Source organism: Tupaia chinensis, unplaced genomic scaffold (assembly GCF_000334495.1).
Source record: "Tupaia chinensis unplaced genomic scaffold, TupChi_1.0 Scaffold000085_1, whole genome shotgun sequence".
Classification (NCBI taxonomy): Eukaryota; Metazoa; Chordata; class Mammalia; order Scandentia; family Tupaiidae; genus Tupaia; species Tupaia belangeri.
The window spans coordinates 2,738,759-2,763,478 of NW_006159547.1; the positions used below are offsets into that span (position 1 = coordinate 2,738,759).

Below are 24,720 nucleotides of genomic sequence, written 5' to 3' on the forward strand. Positions count from 1 at the left end.
TTTTCTGAAATTATAGTAAAAATAAAACCTACCACCAGTTTTCTATTTGTTATCACCATGACAATAACTTTCTTTACAGGCCAAGTTGTTTCCATGCCCATTTTATTCCCTATTAACAAGTCATCATTTTAACGTTTAACTTTCTCTGACCATTTCAGAAACCAAAACAAGTTTGGACATTCAAGACAAGCTGGGATCAAGTTAACACAAGTCAGCAAAACTGCATTTTGCTATCAATCATTAGACTTTTTCTACATTGGAACCTGAACAAAGGACAACTAAATTAAAATTGACAAACAACTCAATATAATGGTGACTCTTACTCCCAAAACATTATCAGACAGAAAAGTTGACTTTCACTTTTTTCCAACAATATAAATTTGTCAACGTACTACCTAACAAATGATTAAATTACCAGCTGACTACATTGTACTTATGGGCACCTTTACCTGGTAACAGAAATATTTCCAATGAAGAGTCCACAGATCAGTATTTAATGAGATCACTCAAGATGCAATGAGAGAATTAACTATGAAATTATCCTGAGGCCAAGTCTTTCTATATAAAAGACAAATCATCATTTAATCTACTTCACTAATGAATTTTTATAAGTATTGGATAAGGTATACTTTAGGTATTACTTCTACTTATTTATTTGAATTTCATAATATAATTTGATTATGATCCTAAGGCAACAATGTTTATTAAATCTGTATATTTTTATGGAAAGAATATATATACCTACTCTTAATTCTTATTTTAATTGTTTCATTCCCTCTACTTGCTCATGGGATTTGAGATTCGGCAGCATTTAATTTCTTCAACTGTTAACATTCTCTTGCTTTCAGCAGAGACAAGGAAAATAAACAATTACGTTAGTATTTCTTATAATATATGGCTAGAAGGGCAAGGAGAATAGAAGGAGGAGATGATGCCGAGGTATCAAAAAACAAGGTTGTGCTCCAACAAGCTTTAAACTCTAATTCTCACGTCAACAGAGAAGTTAAAATATTTTTTGTTACTTTTTAAATGTTGAGTTTAAACGCTTTTTTTTCTAGGCTGCAGGTTGATTTTAATGAACAAAAGCTCTGTATAGAAAGCATTTTAACTTTATCAAATGCTTTAAACACACACACAAATATAAACCTAATATGGAATCCTAAAACAATATTTTTGTTTACCTCAACCTAATCTATAATGGGATTTCTAGATAAAACTGTACTTGTGAAGAAAAGACTCATGACACAACACTCTTAAACACACACACACATGATTATGTTATTTATTTATTTATTTATTTTGTAGAGAGGTTTTTGCTATAGAGCACCTGAGCTCGCCGAAGAGACAGAGATAGTAAGAGACAGAAAGCAAGAAATCACCCCCCCTCTCCCCCCAGAGGGGATGGCCATGCCACAATCCCTTTTCCTCCATTCTCCTCTCAGGATTTTGCCATGCATGCACACGTGCCCAGCGTGAGTTTTAAGCTACCAGGTCAGACGCTTGACCGCAGTTGACTACGTGGGAGTCCAGCGACATAACCATTACAACATCTGCAGATCCCCACATGATTATTCTTTTTTTTTTTTTTTGGAGAGGTTTTTGCTATAGGGTGCGTGCGCTCGCCAGACAGAGAGAGACAGAGAGACAGAAAGCAAAAAATCACCCCCCAGGAGGGATGGCCACGCCTAAATCCCTTTTCCTCCATTCTCCTCTTGGGATCCTGGGCACGCACGCACACATGCCTGGCATGAGTCTAAGCCAGCAGGTCCAGGACTTGAACCGCAGTCAACGACATGGGAGTCCAGCAACATAGAAATTATGCTAACTGTTGGTCCCTCCACACGATTATTCTTAAAGGACACAAACATATGGTAAGTGTGAATGGGATGAATGGGAATTAATTTCTTTTAAAGCTGACAGAGAATATTATATAAGTGAAAAAACTTCTAAAATCAAAGGAAGATGCCAAGAACAGGAAACAGAAAGCAGGGATTAGCCTGATTTATTAACAGTTTGAGAATGTCATTCAAGAATAGTCAATTTTGAGAGTTACAGATAACTCCAAGTTTTCACCACCTCAAAGATTCTGATACTTGATAACATTTTCAAAATATCTATGTTTTCATTTTTTTATAGTTCCTGATTTGTTCATCATTATTTGGGTGTGGTTTGTCACTGCCAGTGATTAATATATCTTAGTTAACACTCAGAGCTATGTCCTATTCACCATAAGAGCCACAGTAAGAAACAATGGTGAGTACAAGTTATAAAGGGTGGCACTGGTAGTATCGGATGAGGAATGATAAGACCCAGATTGCCGGGGTTTGCATTTCAGCATCACAGCCTGCTAGCTGCTTGGCCTGCTAGCTGCTTGGCCTGCTAGCTGCTTGGCCTGCTAGCTGCTTGTTATTTGGCAAGCCACTTAGTATGTGTCTCCATTGCCTCATCTTCAGTTAGGGATCATTACAATATCTATATCATATAGGATTATTAAGAGAATTAAACAAGGTAATCTATTTAAAGAATTTATTATATTGCCTGACTCAATAAGTTTTAGCTAAAATTACTATTAGTTGTAGTATTACTGGGGAACCAAAAGAAAAATTCTATCTCTGTATTTCTTTTCACTGATGAAATTTTCAGGGATCAGTCATGGCAAAAAGCAGAGATGTCAGTATGTTTGGGGCCAAAGAAGTTTAGGACCTAGACTTATAAATATTGGTGTTTATTTTTATATTAGAAAAATATTACATGGCTCCAGATCACAAAACTTAATAGCTTCCCATTAAATATCTTACAGTTTTTATCATCATTATGCCCTATGTACATTCTATGTACATTTTAATGAGATCTATTGATATTTAATAACAAAGTCCACAAAATTTAAGAAACAGATGCAGAATTGTATTTTGCTTGTTTCTTTGTTTCTTTCTTTCTTTGAGATTTCTGCTATAGAATTTGTGCGTGCTGGAGAGACAGAGACAAAAACAAGAAATTACCCCTCAGTGGGGATGGCCATGCTGCGATCCCTTCTCCTCCATTCTCCTCTCAGGATCTTGGGCATGAACACACACGTGCCTATCATGAATTTAAACTGCCTGGTCTGGGACTCGAACTGTGGTCGACTATGTGAGAGTCCAGTCACATAATCATTATGCCATCTGCTGGTCCCCAGCACTGCATTTTAAGCAGTAATCTGTGTATCCCACAAGAGCTTGGTCCAACATAGAGGCCTGTGATTCTTCCCCCAGTCAAATGCGTCAGGTTCCCACAGTCCTTCAAAAGTTCATTCACATCCCCCCAAAAAAGGGAAGTTTTCTTTTCTTTTCCTTTTTTTTTTTTTTTGTCTACCATACGGTGCATATACTTGCTAGAGAATAACAACAAAGAGAAAAAGTGAGAAAGCACAGTCCCAGGAAAGATGACCACTCAGTTATCCATTCTCCTCTATTCTCCTCTTCGGATTTTGGGCATGCACAGCCTGGCATGCTTTTCTTCTTTCTTTTTCTTTTGAGTTTGCTATAGGATGTGTGAGAAATTACTAGAGACTGAGAAATCACCCCTCAAGGGGAATGGTCAAGCCTCAATCCCTTCTCCATTCTTCTCTCAGGATTTTGGGCATGCCTGCACACATACTCAGCATGTTTTTCAAGCTGCTAGATCTAGAATTCAAACTGCCCAGTCACCTATGTGGTATCCAGAAACCTTAACCTCTTCACCACCTGCTGGCCTTCGGGATGTTTTTCAAGTCGTCAGTCTAGGACTAGAATCACAGTCAGTCATGTGAGATCCAGCTGTTCCAATGACTATGTCACTAACTGGCCCAGAATGCAGTTTTCAAGAGGTGAAGAAAGCAGCCATTGGATGTGGAATGCCACAGTCCTCCTTCAGTATACGACAGTTATCATTGGTTTTTGCTTTTATTTTGTCCAGAATAAAACAGGCTTCCTCCCAATAGATCTGTACCATCTTATCACTGATAAGCACATGGATTCCTGTTGGGGCCTGCTCGGAAATTTGGCTGATCTGACAAAGAGAAATACTGAAAAGCTAAGCAGTTTTTTTGTCAATTCAGAAGCTGTTAGTTCTCCTAGGAAGACAGTATGGTACACAAAGAAAGTCTCCAACCTCCTGCTTCTGTTGTTACTGCTGCTGCTGTTGTACCCTCAACTACAATGATTCCTGAGAAACAGAAATGGTTAACTGTGGCCACACCATTCGGCCTTTGAATGCATTAAAACTTCTAATCCATCTAGGGACCACTGATTTTGATCACATCATCTGTAGTTAGTTTCAACAGATCTGTCACCAAGAAGTTTGTGAAAAGTCTTGTGACTATAGAAAAACAGTTTTGAGGCAACCATTGCTGAGCATCCTGAGGTGTGGTTGTTGCAAGAGGTTATCTGTGACTGAAGGGTGAGGCTCTAGCTGGTGGTTTAGGGAACCACTTCCCTCGCCCAGGTGATGGGGAATTACTGACATGTGTGACCTTGGGGCAAGGAGAACACTCTGTGGGTATCTCATAGAAAGGCTGATATTTTTTTTTACGAGGTTTTCGTTTTTCCATTTTCCCCAGTTTTTTTTTTTTTTTTTTTTTTTTTTTTTTTTTTTTTACCCCTGTCTGCACCTTTAGGCTTGAAGACTTTGATCTGGCAGTTGATTGAATGTAAGTGCTCAGTGTATTTCCCGTTCTCATTTTCCTTGACGGTATCAACTTGTACTCTTAAAGCCACCATCTTTCTCCACCATGTTTCCTCATAATGAACTCTGTCTAACACAGTGCATCTGAGTAAACACGGGTGTCCTCTTTGCAGGGTACCACAGGAACTCCACTGTATTTAGTTGGGTTGGATTCACCCCAGGATCATTTACACCTATGGACATTGGGATATCTATGTCAAAATTCGATCTCCAGGTCGGTTCTACCACCGGCTTTCTGGTTGCTGATGTTCAGTGTGTAGGAGCCTTTCATCATGGAGCAACACATGCTCTATACTTTTCATTAATTCATCATTAATTTCTGGAAGTTCTCCAAGTTTCCTATTATCTAGCATTCAGATTCCGTAAGACTGTCCTTGATTTAGGTATGTCAAGGTATGTCAGGGTTTCATCATGGAGTTTCACTGTTGCAAATGTGGCAGTGCCAAACCCATAGTGAAAAGGTGGATTTTATACTCATTATTAGGAGGCAAACTTGACTCTTCTTGCTTAAAAATGGGCAATGCAAGGACATCATTCTTGCTGTAACATAAGCACAGTTCCTGGCGAATCCCAGACAGGCTAACATCAAAGTCTTATAGTAGCCAGCGTTCAAGTGCTTCACCGGCTAGCAGGAGCTTCAGAGTCCAGGTCATTCCGGCTCTTTCTTTGCCCCCAGGAAACATCATTTTTTGTGCAAAGGCACAGAGCCTGATTCTACCCAAATGGTGGACAGACAGTAAAACTCCAAACTATGATCTCCTACACAATGTGGACCACACTGCCTGCATGATTAATTTCTCATGCCCTTGGCTCCTCACTCTCGGCTGTCCCTGCATCCAAAATGCCTCCTGCTAGTACTCAGGAGTGTAAGGCCCCTCATGCTCAACTCTGCCAGACTTCCCAGAGGCAGCCTTGGATGCCCACACCATCTCTCCTTGGGCTATCCTCTTGAGTTCATGGGGGTCATTCACTGTTTTCTAAACCAACTTAAACAGCAAGATCATGGCTTGCATCAAATACTTTACAGCTGAAGACCAAAGTACCTCAATACCTTATTACACTCTATTAGAGCGACTCACCGAAGTTCGGTCAGGTTCTCCATCTGCCAAACCTGCCTCCATAATGAAAGATAGGTGTATACTTTTCTTTCACATCAATGTTCAGCCATCCTGTAAACCTGGAAATCCTAGAAGAAGAAAATCATATGTATTAGTACTGGTATAGAATTATGATAAGTGGAAAATAAAGTAAGTTTGAAGTCACTGATTTCTTCAAGCATGAAGTCTCAGTCAGGTGAAAAGGATTGTGAACATATTTAATTTTTTTTAATCACTAGAGAGACTATGCCCTTACCAGAGACAGAGAGAAAAGAGGGAAAGAAAGGGGGGAGAAAGCACCACCCCCAGGGGAACATGGTCACACTACAACTCTTCCTCCTCCATTTCTCCATCTTGTTGGGAGTTTGGGCATGCACACAAATGCACCTAGTGTGTTTTTCAATCCTCTGGGGCCAGGATTTGAATTGTGGTTGGCCATGTCAAATCAGCATTCTTTAAACCACTAGGCTATAAGACCAGCCAAACACATTGAATTTTTAAATATATATATGTATTCATAGTGGCCAGCATTTTCTCTTCTTGTAAGGATACCAATTATATTTAATTAGGGCCCATTCTAATGACTTAATTTAACTTAACTACCTATTACAAAATTCTATGTCCAAATATTGTCCCATTTTGAGGTACTGTGACTTAGAATTTCAATATGAATTTTGGGAGGGAGGGGGACACAATTAAGCCCATAATAAGTACAAATTAAGAATATGGGGACCAGCAGTTAGTGTAATGGCTATGTCACTGAACTCTCATGTAGCCGACTGCAGTTCGAGTCCTAGACCCGGTGGCTTAAACTCACACTGTGTGCATGTGTGCCCAAGATCCTGAGAGGAGAATGGAGGAGAAGGGACTGTGGTGTGGCCAACACCCCTGGGGGGTGATTTCTTGCTTTCTATCTCTCTGTCTCTCTCTTTCTGGCGAGCGCATGCGTCCTATAGCAAAAAACCTCTCCAAAAAAGAAAAAAAAAAAAAAGAATATGTATGAGGGGTCAAATTAACGAGTGGACTGTGATCATTCATTTTATATGTTAACTTGTCTAAGTTGTATTTAGTTGTTTGATCAAATACCAGCCTAGATGTTTCAGTGTAAGTTTTTTAAAGTGTGATTAACACTTAAATCAGTAGACTTTGAGTAAAGCAGATTAATTTTCCATAATATATGGGGGGGAGGGCTGAAGTAGGCTCATTCCTTAGTTGAAGGCTTTAAAGAAGAAGAAGAAAATTAGACCGAACCTCTTAAAATAAAATGAAATTCTGCATTTCTGCATCCAAACTGACTTTGGACTCGAGACTACAACATCAACTCCTCCCTGGCTTTCCAGCCTGTCAACCTGCCCGGTTCATATCTGCCGGTCCTCATAACTGCATGGGCCAGTTCCTTAAAAGCAATTGCTCTTTCATATACATATATTTATGTATACAAAAATATTTCCATCCTGTTGGTTCTGTTCTTCTGGGACATGACTAATCCAATATGTATGTATAAAATCATATCATATAGATCACAGACAATGGTTATTTATAATTCATTATCATGGCCTTCTAAGTTCTTTGTATTACTGAAGTTAAATGTGTGAGAACCACATTTGACAAATATCTTTGTCCCTGAAATCCTGGATGTGATTTACATTCAGCTGATATAATACAATTGCACAACATTTGGCAGGTGGAAGAGACAGAAACCAGACTACTCTTGTTCTGATGGCTATGAACAGATCCATGGGCTTGGATAGACATAAGGTTTTATAGTAATCACAATGCCCCCTGCCAGCTTCCTATGATGGTGCTGTAAGGCAGCTGCAATCATTAGCACAATGACTAACCTAAGCCAGGAACCTTTCCATTTCCACACCACCAGCTCTTCTAGTAAAATTGGCAGCATCTAATTCCCTTTATTAATTTTCCGTTTGCTTAAAGTGCCTGGAGTCATGTGTTTTCTTCAATTATTCTAACCTGATCATTCTTTTAAACTAAATAATTAAAATGTATTGTATATCAAATAATACTGAAAGCTCCCCCCAAAAATATATATATAGACAGGAGGAGCTATATGGCATGTAAAGAGTAGGGGAGAACTGAGACCAACAGATGGCATAATGGCTATGTCATTGGACTCCCACATGGGTTACGGGAGTTTGAGTTCTGGATTTGGCAGCTTAAAATCACACCGGGCACATGTGTGTGAATGCCCAAGATCCTGAGAAGAGAATGGAGAAGAAGAACTGCAGCATCACCACCCCCCCACCCCGGGGGTGTTTCTCACGTTCTGTCTCTCTGTCTCTCCAATGAGTACATGTGCTCTAGAGCAAAAATCTCTCTTTAAAAAAAAAAATGTAGAGAAGAATTTCAGATAAGATTGCTTGGAAAGGCCTTTAGGCCTCACTGAAAAGTCAAGACCTCTGTAATGTGGTAGAATAAGGAGTCACCCACAAACTATGGTAGCAAGTGAAATAAGGAAGAGAATAGTGAACAAAAAGAACACTAAATCACTCAGAGCCTCATAGGACAGAAGGTATTTAACTTTTACTCAGAATGAGAGGGGAAGCTATGGCTGAAAAGTCAAGAAATGACAGATCTGACATATGCAGGATCATAATGGCTATTAGTTGACAACAGATTACAAGTGAGAAGCTATTGATATAATTCAGTCAAGAGACAATGGTGGTTTGTATCAGAATAGCAGTTAAAGATGTGGTAAATGTCAAATTCTTTATATACTTTGAATACAGAGCCCAATCAATGTACAGGTGAATCAGACATAAGGATTGGATTTTAAAAAGAAAGAGACAAGAATGCAGCCAAGTTGTTGGTCTGAGCAAGTGGAAGAATAAAGTGCCACTACAGTTATGTAAGACACTGTGGGAAGACTTAGGGAGAAAAGGAATGGATATCAGAACTCCTTTAGGACATAATAACTTTGACATGCCAGTTAGATATTTGAATTGCGCTTCCTAGGAGGCAGTTGAACATACAGAATGTGAAATGAGGCAGGCAGGTCAGGGTAGTAATGTAACCTGAAATGTACTGATGGAATTGAAAACATTAAGACTTAATGAGATTTCCTTTGGAATCTGAGCAAATAGAAAAACAAAAAAAACAGAAACCCAAGTTCAAAGTCCTAAGGTATTCCAATATGAAAGGATCAATGTTGATAAAATGAATAAATGAATGAATCCTGGTTTTTGATTTTGAAAATTACCCTGTATGATTTCTCTATGTACAGACAGAATTATTCTGTATAAAAAGCAAAGACAAAAGTCATAACATGGCTTTAAAAAAAAAAAAAGCAGAAAGATTTTGAAAGGAAAGATAAAATTAAGGATTTAAGTACCCTAAATTTTTTATCATTGATAAAGAGAGTTAAGAAACACCACTTCAATAACAAAAATCTTGGAAGGGTAGTTATGGGCTTAAAATGTAAGACCACTAATCTCCCCACTTTTCAGAGTTGAAAGTCAAAAGATGTTTGATAATAAATCTAAGAATATGGAAGCATGTTTTTTAAGTTAAAACAGTAATTAAAAACAAACTTAATGGCATTAGGCTATAGAGAGCAGGTTGAGGAGAAGAAAGAGGAGAGAAGGATAGTCATCTCTGCCATATTAATTTTTTGTTGTATTTTTTTCTTTTTTTAGTTTTGCCAAAGGGTATGTGCATTTACCAGCAAGAACAAGAGGGATAGGGAGAAAGCACCTCCCCCATGCGGTGTGGCCATGCCACAATCCCTTTTCCTCCATTTTTCCATCCTGTCAGGACTTGGGGCACACACAAGCAACCAGCATGTTTCTCAAGTCACTGGGACTGAGATTCGAAGTACACAGTTGACCATGTGGAATTTAGCTCCCTTAATTACTGGGAGATGGGGACTGTCCACCATTTTGCTTCTTAAACAGTGTACACTGCTTTCACAACCAAAAAAAAAAAAAAAAAAGTCTAATAATTTTTTTTGGTAAAAGAAAATAAAGTACAAAATATCATTACCCTAAAGATTCATTTCTCAAAATTGCCAAACTAAAGCTTGGCCTGCATCCTAATTTAAATGTAATTACTAGTTGAATTCAAAGTTTAAAGAAGACTATGTTCTCTCTTTTGTTCTTTTGTTAACAGTACTCTAAGTTCCACTTGGAGAACTCATGCCTCACTGTCTATATATATTTCACGGAACAAAGTTCTCAGAGAAAGTAACTTTTATAAAAATTCTCCTCTATTTTGGGCCTAAATTGTTACTTAGTCACAGAGAGAAGAAAAAGAAGTGTCTACCAAGTAAGGCGAGTGACTTTAATACATGTCATTTAAACCTAATAACATTATGATACCATATTGAATGATGGTTGCCTCTAAAGGCAGCAACAAGTTGTATGTGATTTGTTTGTGGCTTCCCATCTTACAACATGGCTCTGAAATTAACTTTTTTTTAAAGTTTATTTATTTCATGAATGAGAGAGAGAGAGAAGCCATAGCATCTCTGAAAGGATCCTAACTCTGATCTATTCCTACCTTCACTCAGCCCAGATCACGGGCAGGTGAGTGCCTGGCATTCTCAGGGAAGTCTCTGGAGGCTAACCAGTAACTCTCCATGTAGGATTGCTTCCCAGAGTGTCAAGTTTACTGCTATATCACCATTTACATCCTCCCTAGAAATTATTTTCCTAAATGCATATGTAACAAGATTCTCAAAAGCAAAAATGCTGATATCTGAATATACCATATTTTAAAGACTATCATCTTATCACTGGAAGATAATAATGCTATCTTCATATTATTTATCACTACATTAAATTCAACAGTTTTATTTTCAATCTGCCAATTTGACCAAAAATTAAAGAGAGAGATTGCAAATGAGGACAAATTGGTTTAGTTAGTCTGAACTAATCTACAGTATACTTACAAACAGGATAAATCATAAAAGATATCCTAATGTAAGAAAAAATTATACCACTGTGACAGTTTCCACATGCCAAGCTAGCATCAAAATCCTATTTATAAACACTTATGGGGGAAAAATGAATTACTTGATTAAAGCAATCTATCCAAATGGCTTTCATCAAAATTACTGTAAAATAGCATAGTATGTATGCTTCCCAGAGTATAATATTTGGCACCTATGAATCACATTAAGATCTTTTGCATTCTAATAATACTACTAACTATAAGAGTAATAAAAATAGGAAAACAATAATGATGATGATAATGGAATGCAGGTAAAAAGCTAGTCCCTGGTGGATAAGAAAGAAGCCGGGGGGAGGGGGGGAGCACAGCAGCATGTGGCATGGTGGTTAAAAGCGCTGGATTCCCACATGACCAACTGTGGTTTGAGCCCTGGGCCTGGTGGCTTCCTTTCTTGTTTTCTCTTTCTCTCTCTGTCTCTCTCTGTCTCCCTCTGTCAAATTAAAAAATAATGATAACAAATGGGATTAAATAAATAAATAATTCTAAGAAAGAAGAAAGAAGCCAGTCGGGAGTATACAACGCAAGTTATCCCACTATGTACACCTTAGGGAGATGAATGAAGATAGCATCCAGGAAGACAGAAGAAACTGAACTACTTATACCAACTCTCAGAGAAAAGGGGCTAGGATAATAAATTACTTAAAGACATGAAAGGTCAAAAGAGAGAATGAATCTACAAGGCTCCCATTATCTCGATTACTCTAGAATACGTAATTAGGTATTCCCCCAAAACACTTCAGATTTGGCAAATCTATTAAGTACCTAATATAGATGTATTGTCTTAGGTAAATACATGTATACACCAATAATTCATGCATGTGACAACAGTTACTAATAAAAAAACACAAAGAAAAATGTATTAAAGATGTTCTTTAAGTATTGCTTTATAAACATATACTAATTAGTCAGCCAAAACTATAGCATCAGCACTTTGCCAAGAGAAAAATCACTGTTAGAACAAGTTCAATGAAAAATGGGAAATTACTAGAAAATAATAAATAAGCAGTAATGACAAAGAAAACTAAAATACAAAAATAACAAAGTCAAAAGTCAGTTCTCTGAAAATAATTAAAAAAATAAAAAAGATAGAGACGGACAGACAGAGAAAGTGAGAAATCCACCCCCTAGCGGGGATGGCCATGCCACAATCCCTTCTCCTTAGTTCTCCTCTTAGGATTTTGGGCATGCAATGCACATGCAGCCAGCATGATTTTCAAGCTGCTGGGTCTGAGATTTGAACTGCAATTGGCCATGTGGGAGTCCAGAGCCTTAATCATCACCTCGTCTCCTGGCCTCAAGAAACGGTAATCTTACACACAATTTTCTAGAAAAGTAAAAAAGAAAGAACATTACCCAAGTAGTTTTGTAAACTAGTTTGACTTTGATATAAAATTTGACAAGGACGTTTAAAGATAAGAAAATTATAATTCAGGGCATAGGTGTCAAAATCCTAGACAGAACCATTGAAAGTCAAATGTAATGAAAAAAAAATATATATATAATGTGAAAAATACAATAATCACATTAGGTTTATTCACTAAATAGATACATACATGCATATACACATATCGCACAACATTATAAAAAGGAGAAGAGTATATGTCCACTGTAATAGATCCTAAAAAACAACCTGATACAATTTATAACCAAAGTTATGATTTGGATCATGAGATTTGTCCCCCTCAGGTTCACATTTTTTAATTGAATCTCCTCCAGAAATTTATGTGCTGGACCTGACTGCACTGTAAAGGTGTTAAGTATAAATTTAATTCCTTTGAGATCTCCAAGGGTGGGGCCTTTGGGTATGCTAACATAATTAGGGCAAGGTGCTTCATGAGTCCTGGTGGTATATAAGCAGAAGGAATGAGGCCAGAAAAGAAAGTAAAAACTCATGGGCACAGGAAACACTATGCTCTACTACAATTTCTTTCCACCATTTTGTGCTGCCTTTGAACTTTCCAGCCACCAGAACTGTTAAGTCAATAAACTATTTATTGATAATTCCTTCAGTCTTGGTATTTCTGTTAACAACACAAGAACAAATTAGGATACACATTGATGTCAGAAAGCTCTTAGTAAACTGTGAATAGAAGGAAGCCTCCCTAATCAAATAAAATCTATAGCAAACATCATACTAAATGGTAGTATATTGAACACTTCTCTGTGATTAAGTATTCCACTATCAACATTTCTATTCAGACTCATGCAAGAGATATTTTTAAATAATTATTTCATTTCATTTATTATTATTATTACTATTAATTTTCTATAGTAAACAAAGAAGGAGAGAGAGATAAAGTCACCAGGTCGGGGACTTGAACTGTGCTCAGCCATGTAAGAGTCCGGCACCTTAACCACCATGCTATCTGCTGGCCCCCATACAAGAGATCGTAATAAGTAAAACTTTAAGGGACCAGCAGTTAGTGTAATGGCTATGTTGCTGGACTCCCACATAGTCAACCGCGGTTCATGTCCCGGACCTAGTGGCTTAAAACTCACACCGGGCGCGTGTGCGTGCATGCCCAAGATCCCTAGAGGAGCACAGAGGAGAAGGGATTGCGGCGTGGCCACCCCCCCAGAGGGTGATTTCTTGCTTTCTGTCTCTCTGTCTCTCTCTGTCTGGCGAGCACACGCACCCTATAGCATAAACCTCTAAAAAAATAAAATAAAAAAATAAGTAAAACTTTAAGAATTGAAAAAGGAAAAAAAAAAGTCATGTATATTTACAGATAATATAATGTACATGATAAATCCAAGTGATAAGCAAATTCTTAAAATTAGTATAAGTATGGTCAGCAAGATTACTGTTATATAAATGTCAATACTCAAAAATCAACTGTATGAGCTACTGTCAGAATATGAGTTTGAAAGATAAATTTATAATTATGTATAAAAGTATAACATACTTTTGGGAACCAGCAGTTAGCATAATGGTTATTGTCGCTGGATTCCCACGTAGTCAACCACAGTTTGCGTCCTGGACCCGGTGGCTTAGAACTCACGCTGGGTGCGTGTGCGTGTGTGCCCAAGATCCCGAGAGGAGAATGGAGGAGAAGGGATTGCGGCGTGACCATCCCCCCTTGGGGGTGATTTCTCGCTTTCTGTCTCTATGTCTCTGTCTGTCTGGCGAGCGCACACGCCCTATAGCAAAAACCTCTCAAAAAAATAAATAAAAATTTTTAAAAAAAGTATAACATACTTTGAAATAAACCTAATAAATAAACGCAAAAGACTTCTATAACACATGCATAAAAATTAAGTTAAGGGTTGGCTCTGCAGTGCAGCAGTAAAACAACGCTCAAGAGAAGCCAGACCCCGTGTGGTAAGCAAGGTTCAAATCCACAGTCTAGTTTGCCTAAAACACCAGAAACATGTACAACTGCTCAGGATCCAATGGGCTGGAAAACTGAAAGAAAGGAATTACAGAGTGAACAGACCCTATGAAAGGGGCTCATCCCTCTCCTTCCCTCCCTCTCACTCACTCTCACTGGAAGAATACAACATTTTCATTCCCAGAATGTCTCGATATTTTAAAAATGTTGATTCTCCTCAAATTAATTTATATATTCAACAAAACTGCAATCAACATCCCATCAGCCTTTGTTTGATAACTAGGCATACTGATTTTCTAACTGATGTATCAACTGAAGCATCAAGAGAATATGTGACTAAACTCTGAAAAGGAAGCATAAGATAGGAAGACTAGCCCTCTCAGATATCAAGACTTTGTATAAAGATACAATAATGAAGACAGTGTGATACTGAGTCTAAGATATCTGAATAACCAAAAGAACAAAATAGGAGTCTAAAAACAAAGCCATGATTATATGAACACTTGAACTTATGAAGTAACTGGCATATAGAACAGAAGAACAAGGACAAAGCTTTCACAATTACATATCAATAATTGGAGGGGAAGAGAAATAAAGCTCTACCATACATCCTACACAGAAACAAAGCCCATATGGACTGTATATTTAAATGTGAAAGGCAAAACATAACTTTTAAAAGATACAGAGTTTAATCAATATGCATTGTATGCTGGTACAGAAAAATCACATTCTACCTGACAAATATGTAGTTATTATTCACACATTATATTATACATATGTATATATATTGAATTATCAGTACATAGTAGAAATTGAATACATACTTCTTGGAGGAAAAAAATGAAGCTATAATGAAGTCAAAGCAACATAATATATGATTATCTCTATGCTATTCTAGTGACGTCATGGAAGACTGTGATCACCTGGGAAATGTAGTAATAGTGAAAGCAAACTTTATATACACATTAGACCAGGAAATAAAATGCTTTTGGAATGAAAACCAAACTTCAACCAGTGAAATATTTTTCCCCAAAGGAATCCAATAACTAACTCCTCACCAACACTGGACTAAACATAGAAAAATCACAGAAATTTCAGAAAAGGAATTTAAAATATTCATTGTAATAAAGATCTACAAGATGCAAGGGAAACAGACAATCAATTCCAGGAGATAAGAGAATCATTCCATGACATGAAGGAGGAATTCCATAAAGAGATAGACACCCTAAAAAAGAATCAAATGGAACTTCTGGAGATGAAAAATGTAATACAGGAAATCAAAACCTCTGCTGAAAGTATTACCAGCAGATTAGACCATGCAGAAGAAAGAATCTCTGACAATGAAGACAAAACTTACAATTTAGTACAAGCCAGCAAAAAAGAATGAAAAACTAAGCATGAAAAATGAGGAGAACTGGGACCAGCAGTTGGCATAATGGCTATGTCACTGGACTCTCATGTAGTTGACTACAGTTCGAGTCACAGACCCGATGGCTTAAACTCACGCTGGGCACGTGTGCCTGCGTCCCCAAGACCCCAAGAGGAGAATGGAGGAGAAGGGATTGTGGCACGGCCATCCCCCCTGGGGGTTGATTTCTTGCTTTCTGTCTCTCTGTCTTTCTGGCAAGCGCACGTGCCCTATAGCAAAAACCTCTCAAAAAAAAAAAAAAAAAAGATGAGAACTGTGAGACACAATATTAAGTGGCTGAATATTCACACAATGGGTATTTTAGAAGACAAAGAGATAAGTAAAGGCATAGAAATCTCTTTCATGAAATACCATCTGAAAACTTTACAAATCTTAGGAGACATACAGACATCCAGCTTCAAAAAAACACAAAGAACACAAAATATACTAAACATAAGAAGATCCTCTCCAAGGCATAGCATAGGCAAACTGACAAAAGTCAAAGATAATATTCTTAAAAACGGCAAGAGAAGAATATCAAGTTACTTACAAAGAATGCCCCCTCAGGGAAGGAAAGAAAGAAATTCTTTTTTCTTGTTTTGGAAGATTCAAATGAATCAAAATGTCAATTCTACTCAAATTAATTTCCACATGCAATGTGATTTCAATCAAATTACCAGTGATATTTTTCACAGAAATAAAATTAAAAACATCATAAAATGTGTATGGAATCATAAAACACATTTGCCAAGGCAATATTGTGCAAGAAAAATAAAATAGGAGGCATTTCACTACCTAACCTCAAAAAATATTACAAAGCTGTGATGGTCAAAACAGCATGGTACTGGCACAAAAACAGATATATAGAGCAGTGGAACACAATAAAGAATCCTGAAATAAACTCCAAAACATACAGCAAAGTGATTTTTGACAAAGAACACAAAACAGTCCAGTGGAAAAAAGAAAAGTTTTTCAGAAAATTGCAATGGAGGAATAGGATATCCAACTACAGAAAAAAAAAAAAAAAAGAAAGAAAGAAACCAGACCCATTGCTCTTACTGTTAACAAAAATCTATTCAAAATGTATAAAAGATCTAAATGTTAAGCCTCAAACTGTAAACTACTTGTGGAAAACACAGGGGAAAGAAACACTTGACAACATTAGAATAGGCAAATTTTTTAAAAAATAAGACCCGTAAAGCATAGGCAACAATTTCGAAAATAAATAAGTGGGACTACATCAAACTAAAAATATTCTGCATTGCAATGGGAACAATAAACAGTGAAGAGACAACACATAAAAGGAAAGGGAATATTTTTAAACTATGATTTAGATAAAGAATTGATAATCAGAATATACAGGGAACTACAGCAACTCACAAAAAGAAAACAAATCAATTAAAACTTGGGGAAATGGGGCTGGCAAGTGGCGTGGTGATCAAAGGCGCTGGACTCCCACAGGGCCGATCACAGTTTGAGTACTGGACCTGGCGGCTTGCTTTCTCATTTTCCATCTCTCTCTCTTTCTCTCTCTCTCTCTCTCTCTCTCTCTCTCTTACTCTGTCCCTATCTGGTCAAATAAAACAAAATAAATAAATAAAAATAAAGTTAAATAAAAATTTTTTTAAATGAGCTGAACAAACAACTAAGGAAGACATATGAATGGCCAAAAAGCATAGGTAAAAATGCATAACATTTATTACCATAAGGAAAATGCAAATCAAAACCATAATGAGATATAACTTAACCCCAGTCAAAATGGCTCTATGGCAGAGATGGAAGATTTCAAAGATATAACAGTAGGAAGGGCAAGTGTAGATACCAGAGACTGTACAGGAGAGGGGTGGATAGTGGAAGATGACTGGGAGGGGCCAAGGGAAAAAGCTTTTAAAGATGTGAGAATGTAAGGTTCTTTGTTGAAAATCATGTATACAGACCAGAAGATGGCATACTGGTTACATCGCTGGACTCCTATGTAGTCGACTGTGGTTCGAGTCCCTGACTCAGAGGCTTAAACCTCATCTGGGTGCATGTGCATGCCCAAGATCCCAAGAGGAGAATGGAGGAGAAGGAACTGTGATGCGGCCATCCTCCCTGGGGGGGTGATTTCTCGCTTTCTGTCTCTGTCTCTCCAGTGAGTACATGTGCTCTATAACAAAAATCTCTCTGGAAATAAAAAGAAAAAGAAAATGATGTATATGGGGCTACTAGGCAGTGTGGAAATTAAGGTGGGGGATCCCAGGTGACTGTAGCCATGGTTCAAATCCCAGATCTGGCAGATTGAAAATCATGCTAGGGGCACTGCATGCATGCCCAAAAATCCCAAGAGGAAAATGGAGGAATAGGGATTGCAGTGGCCATCCCCCCAGGGAGTGGTTTATCACTATCATATATATATATATATATATGATAATACATAATACATTTAACAATCACACACTACATGCATGCTCTGGAAAAGGACACTGTATGCCAGAAAAATGTAAAAATTAAATGTAAGTAAGAAATGACAAAAAAAATTTTAATTGATTTCAAAAGTCCAAAAAATCAAAATGACTTACAAGGAGCTTATTTAACAAAAACCACCAGAACCAGGGCCAGCAGGTAGCATGGTGGTTAAGGTGCTGGACTCTCACATGGGAAACCACGTTCAAGTCCTGGATCTGGTAGCTTGAAATCACACCAGGCACATGTACCTGCACACCCAAAATCATGTGAGGAGAATAGAGGAGAGAGGATTGAGGCATGGCCATCTCCCCACAGGTGATTTCTCATTTTCCCTCTCACTGTCTCTCTCTGGCCAGCACATGTGCCCTATAGCAAAAACCTACGAGCGCATGCGCCCTATAGCAAAAACCTCTAAAAAAAAAGAAAAAAAAAAAAAAAAACAGAAAAACTACAGAACCAAGAACTGCAGTTTCTACTCTCACCTCTCACCCCCATACCCACCTATAAAACATTTCAGAGACCAGAGACAGACACAACTTTAAACTAAAGGACTCAAAACCCAATATACGGTTAATTTAACTATTCTGAAATACTTTGTTGTGAACTTGAATTGGCATTAAAGATAGTCCAAATGTTTTTAAGTGAATTAATGAACTTGAAAAACACATATTAAGAGAACCAGCAGTTAGCGTAATGGCTATGTCACTGGACTCCCACATAGTCGACCGCAGTTCGCGTCCCGGACCTGGTGGCTTAAAACTCACGCCGGGCGCGTGCGTGCCCAAGATCCCGAGAGGAGAATGGAGGAGAAGGGATTGCGGTGTGACCATCCCCTCTGGGGGGTGATTTCTCGCTTTCTATCTCTCTGTCTCTCTCTGTCTGTCTGGCGAGCGCACGCACCCTATAGTGAAAACCTCTCAAAAAAAAAAAAAAAGAAAAACACATATTAGTATCACACTAGTTCTTAAGGGAAAAAAAAGGAACAGACAAAAGGAAATGGACTCCATTTTGTCTCTAGTAAAGAGCTGTTTCCTCTGTGTACCCAAAGTTTTAGTACAGAGCTGATGGATTCCTAAATATGTGGGTTTTTTTTTTTGGGGGGGGGGAGGTTTTCGCTATAGGGTGTGTGCGCTCGCCAGACAGACAGAGACAGAGAGACAGACAGAGACAGAGAGACAGAAAGTGAGAAATCACCCCCCAGGGGGGATGGCCACGCCGCAATCCCTTCTCCTCCATTCTCCTCTCGGGATCTTGGGCACGCACGCACACGCACCCGGCGTGAGTTTAAGCCACCAGGTCCAGGACGGGAACTGCGGTAGACTACGTGGGAGTCCAGCGACATAGCCATTATGCTAACTGCTGGTCCCCCTAAATATGTGTTTATCCATCTGCCTTTCCCATTAGAATCAAAGCTCCATGATGATAATCATTACACAAACTAATGAGTGCCTGATACGTGCCCAGCACTGTGCTACTCTTTGAAGAATCAAATTGCACCAAGCACACAGGATCCATGACTTCATGACTTCTACATGAGGTCACAGGACCCTTCTCTTAGAAAGTGATATTTAAGTTGAGGCCCAAAGGATGAGAGGCTGTTAACTAAACAAAAAATGGCAAGAAACACATTCCAAGCAGAAAATACAAATGAACTCTACAAATAGAATACAAATGGCCAGAGGTCACTAAGATGGTCTTTTAAAATTTTTTATTTATGACAGAGTATGTGCATATGCACAAGGGAGAAAGAGAATCTTCTATACTTCCAGTAGCACTACATGATTACAGTAGATACTCTACTGGTAATACTGAGATCAGGGAGGAGGTATGTGAAGATAAAGAAAAAAAGTCATTATTGAGCAGTTCTATTTTATTCAAGTTTGTGTATTTTGGATTTGACAATCCACGTTTAAATATGCTATATACTTAGGCATTTTTTAAAAAGAATTATTTAATTTTATTAATTATTACTATTATTTAAAATTTGCTATAGGGCATGTATGCTAACCAGACAGAGAGAGAAGGAAAGTGAGAAAAGCAAGCTGCCTGGTCCAGGACTTGAACTATGGTCAGCAATATGGGAGTCTAGTGACTTAACCACCGCACCATCTACTGGCCCCAATTAGACCTTTTTAAAAATGAAAAACAACCACTGATGATGGTCCATCAATAGCTGCTTCCCCTAGTCACTTCTGTGCAGTAAAGAAGCAATTAGGCAGGTAACATTTTGATGTTCTTGTGTTCTAGAAAAAGAAAGCTCTCAGAAAAATAATGTATTGGGTAGAAAGAGCAAAGTACTTTTTTTTCCATCAACTTACTTACTGCCATTTTCTCCCTGAAAGTGTATCTTTTATTTTAAGAATCATACAAAGTTCAAAATCTTTCTTATACCCATGAAATCAGCTTTGAACAAAGTGTGAATGATAAAATCCTTAACTGTCCCTAACACACACCTTGGGTTTTCACAGTAGTCAAAACTCAATTCCTAATTATGCAAATATGTTGTGACTATAAAGGGTGTAAATAGCAAAACTAATGTTTCTCCCTACAAAAAGAAGTACATTAAAAAGTAGTGTGTTGTGAGAATGTAGAGTAATTGGATTCCTTGATTTCAATTCCCATTATATGTGGGAATGTAAAATGACACAGCCACTGTGTAAAGCAGTATTGCAGTTCCTAAAAAAATTAAGAATAGAACTACTTTGAGGAAATTTTCACAAAGTTCTCTCTCCCTCTCTCTCTCTCTTCCTGCCAACTGCACATGTTCTCTGGAAATAATAAAAAAAATAATGTAAAAAGTGGTATGAATTTTTCCTATTTCAAAGTATTATAATTAAAGATCAGACTCAACCTGCCTCTAAATGATAAATTGGTCTGGTTTCATTTAGAAAGAAATCAATTTTGGGGGCACTGTGATCTCTTTCCATGATAAGCTTGCTATTCACAACAAATCATTTAAACTTAATCATCTTTCGTCTCATTTGTGAGCAAAGAACCTGCTCTTCCTGCTAACGAGTTAAATCTTTTTTTTTTTCTTTTTAGGTTTTGGCCACAGGATGCATATGCTCTCCAAAGTGAGAGAAACAGAGATATGAAGAGGAAACACACTGCAATCTTTTCTCCTTCGTTCTCCTCTTGGGATTTTGGGCATGCATGAACATGTGTCCAGTGTGCTTTTCAAGCCACCAGGTCCAGGATTCAAACCATGATCAACCATGTGGGAGTTCAGTGCCTTAACCACCATGCCACCTGCTGGGCCCAGGTTAAATTTGAAATCTTTCAAGTAAATTGGACTTACATAATTTTGATGCTTTCCTAAAGACTGCTCATGAATTAAGGGGTTTTAAAACCCAAAGTCCAAGAAAGGAAAAAAGTGTTTAAATAAAATCCAACTAAAATACCTGGATAAAACTGTGACATGGTTAAAACAGATAGTAAGTGGTATTTATAGTCCTAAAATATAGTAGACTCCTATCTTGAGTTTCTCGTAAGATATTCTATCATTTCAACTGGATCAATCTATAATACTTGCTCAAAAATTAACCATAAACTTAGTTTTATATTTCCCTGAGGGGGGGGGGAGAAACATTAATTTAATAGGGATAGGAGGGTAGAATTTACTGTTTCGTTCTTCCTTCCAAATTTCTGAAGTATACCTCCTCCTCCAAACCAAAGTTGATGAAAGAGCAAGGGCAGAGGTCCTAGAGAATATAGTAGTAGATAGCCATAGAGTCAAGGGGAGTTTTATGGCCCTTAAACAACATACATTTTATTAAAAGCTTATTTCTGACTGCAATAGATGAGTTACTATGTTTTCCCTAAAATTGCTAATCTCCAATGTGATGATATCTGAAGATAGGGATATTTGGAAACTAACTGATCAAAAGGGTAGAGCCCTTATGATGGAATTGGTGACAGTCTAAGAGACACATAGATCTTGCTTCCTCTGTTTCCAAATTTGGTAACAAAGACGATGGCTATGTGTGAGTCAAAAAGAGGGACCTCCCAAGGCAACCCTGCTGTCAGAGTTCCCAGTTTCTAGAACTACAAGAAAAAAATTTCTATTGTTTAAGCAACCCTGTCTATGGTACTTTGTTACAGCAGCCCAAGTAGATTAAGATGTGTACCCACTCAATCATCTCCAAGGAAAAAGAAAATGGATATAGTATATTTTAAAGACCAATATAATATACCTATGTTCAACTCAAAAACAAAGGAACACTGTTTGCCACACTGGTTGTACTAGTTTACATTTCCACCAATAGTATAAGAGTATCTTATCAAAGGAAGACAATCAGAATCCCTTGTGGGGGGGAAGCACTTAAAAGAGAGTCCTTCTTTGATAATTATTTGCTGTAAACTAGGCTTTGTTATTATTAGCAGAAAAGGTTTTATTTGGAATACTGAATACTGTACAGAGGAAAATATGAAGGATCTTCAAAAGCTTCATGGAAAATGTGCATTATGCAAAACCTATGCATGGATTCCAAAATTTTTTGCTCCAAAATAAACTTGTACTTCTGTTTTTTATTTTTTTTTTAAAAGGGGATAATTATTAATATGGCAGATTTCTAAGGGGGAAAGCATCCACTTAAAAGGTTATGACTAAAAACATTATGAAAAAGAGACTATGATATAATATTACCACTTTTAGAAAACGAAATGCAATGTGTAGGTACCATGGGGAATTACAACCATTTAAAGTATATATGTACGCCAGCAGGTGGCATAGTGGTTAAAGCATTGGATTCCCATATGGCTGACCATGACTTGAGGCTCAGACCTAGCAGTTTGGAACTCATGTTGCAGACCAGCAATTGGTGTAATGGTTGTGTTGCTGGAGTCCCATGTAGTTGGCCACAGTTCGAATCCCGGACCCAGTGACTTAAACTCACACTGGGCGCTTGTGCATGCGTGCCCAAGATCCCAATAGGAGAATGGAGGAGACAGGATTACACATGTACATGCATGCCCAAAATTGGGAAGAAAAGGGATAGTGGCCTGGATAACCCCCCGGGGTCACTTTCCCTTTCACTGTGTCTCTCTGGTGAGTGCACGTGCCCTTTGGCAAAGACCTTAAAATAAGTAAATAAAGTATATATGTAAACAATAAAGGACAGACAGCATCTACAGTCAATGAATCCTTAAGTGTTACTTATTTTTTTAGAGAGATTTTTGCTATAAGGTTTATGTGCTAGCCAGAGAGAGAGAGATAGAAAGTAAGAAATCACCCCCTTGGGGGATGGCCGCACTGCAACCCCTTCTCCTCCATTCCCCTCTTGGGATTTTGGACACACATGAACATGAGCCCAGAGTGAGTTTTAAGTCGCCAGGCCTGGGACTCAAACTGCGGTCGACTATGTAACCATTACACCATCTGCTAATCCCCCTTTAGTGTTATTAATAGAATGTTCTTATGATAAATAAAATTGATGATAAATAAACTGTGGAGGAAAGAAAGTATCCATGGACATCAAACTATGAACCTAAATTAAAACCTGGCTGTGAAAGCACCATGATGCTGACATAAAGTTTTTACTGAATACACTAGGCACAAAATAAACAACACATAAGAGATTATAAACATATTGTAGCAATTGGTAAGCTCGACTCTTTTTTTTTTTTTTAGCATACTATAACTACTATTAATACAACTACAAATTTAATTTAGAAAACCAAATAACAGTAGTAAGTGCAATTAAATACAAAAAACATGTCGGGGTTGGGTCCAGCAGATAACGTGGTGGTTAAGATGCTGGATTCCCATGTGGTCATCTGTGGTTCAAGTCCAAGACCTGGCAGCTTGAAAATCACGCCAGGCACATGTGTGTATGTCCCACATCCTGGGAGGAGAATGGAGAAGGGAATGGGCATGGCCATCCTCCCAGGGGAGTGATGTCTCACTTTCCCTCTTTCTATCTTTCTCTGGTGGGTGCACGGGCCCTATGGCAAAAACCTAAAAATAAAAAAATAAATAAAAATAATACAAAAAATATGTCAGGGCCTTAGCTAAATTCTTTCCATATGTTATCATTAATCTTCACACAAATCCTTCAGAGTGGGTATAATAATTAGAATGCTGTTTTTTAAGACAGAAGGACAGCAAAGTCTTATATGCCTCCTGAAGGAAGTAAAATGTACACCACTGTGAATAATTCTTGGCAAAAGACAAACAAAAGCAAAAAAAAAACCCTCATTCATATCAAGTTTCTAGATCTAACTACTATTTTAAATGAAACCATGGAGACTCAACCTGCAAAACTCCAGACTGTGGTAAGATACAAAATAAGGCTTTCTTAATAAACTGTAAGGGGAAAACATCCTGGGGGAAAATTTACTGATTAAAAGATATTCAAAGGCCATATTAACCATTAAGTACTTAGTACTTATTTAATCCTGACACAATGGTAAAAAAAAAATCCCTTGATCAGAATTATTTGCACACTGGCCATATTATGTGATGTTATTAAGAAATTTTTCTGGGACCAGCAGACAGCGTAATGGTTACATTGCTGGATTCCCACATAGTCAACTGCAGTTTTAGTCCTGGATCCAGCAGCTTAAAACTCACACTAGACACATGTGCATACAGGCTCAAAATCCTGAGAAGAGAATGAAGGTGAAGGGATTTCGGTGTGACCATCCCCCCGAGAGGTGATTTCTCACTTTCTGTCTCTTTGGGGAGTACACACGCCCTATAGAAAAAAATTTCGACCAAAAAAAAAAAGGAAGAAAGCAAGCAAGCAAGCAAGCAAGCAAGCAAGCA

The 24,720-nt window shown here is 37.8% G+C and overlaps 1 protein-coding gene and 1 pseudogene across 1 annotated transcript in view; both read right to left on the bottom strand.

Moving 5' to 3' along the window:
* OSBPL8 (oxysterol binding protein like 8) overlaps positions 1–24,720 on the bottom strand; it is a 180,724-nt gene that overhangs the window by 118,376 nt on the left and 37,628 nt on the right. The window contains exon 2 of the mRNA XM_006142849.3: positions 5,781–5,887. Within this exon, the coding sequence (XP_006142911.1) occupies positions 5,781–5,822 (42 nt within the window). The 5' untranslated portion in view covers positions 5,823–5,887. The remainder of the gene's footprint in view (positions 1–5,780; positions 5,888–24,720) is intronic.
* On the bottom strand, positions 3,818–5,766 carry LOC102502599 (alpha-globin transcription factor CP2 pseudogene; annotated as a pseudogene).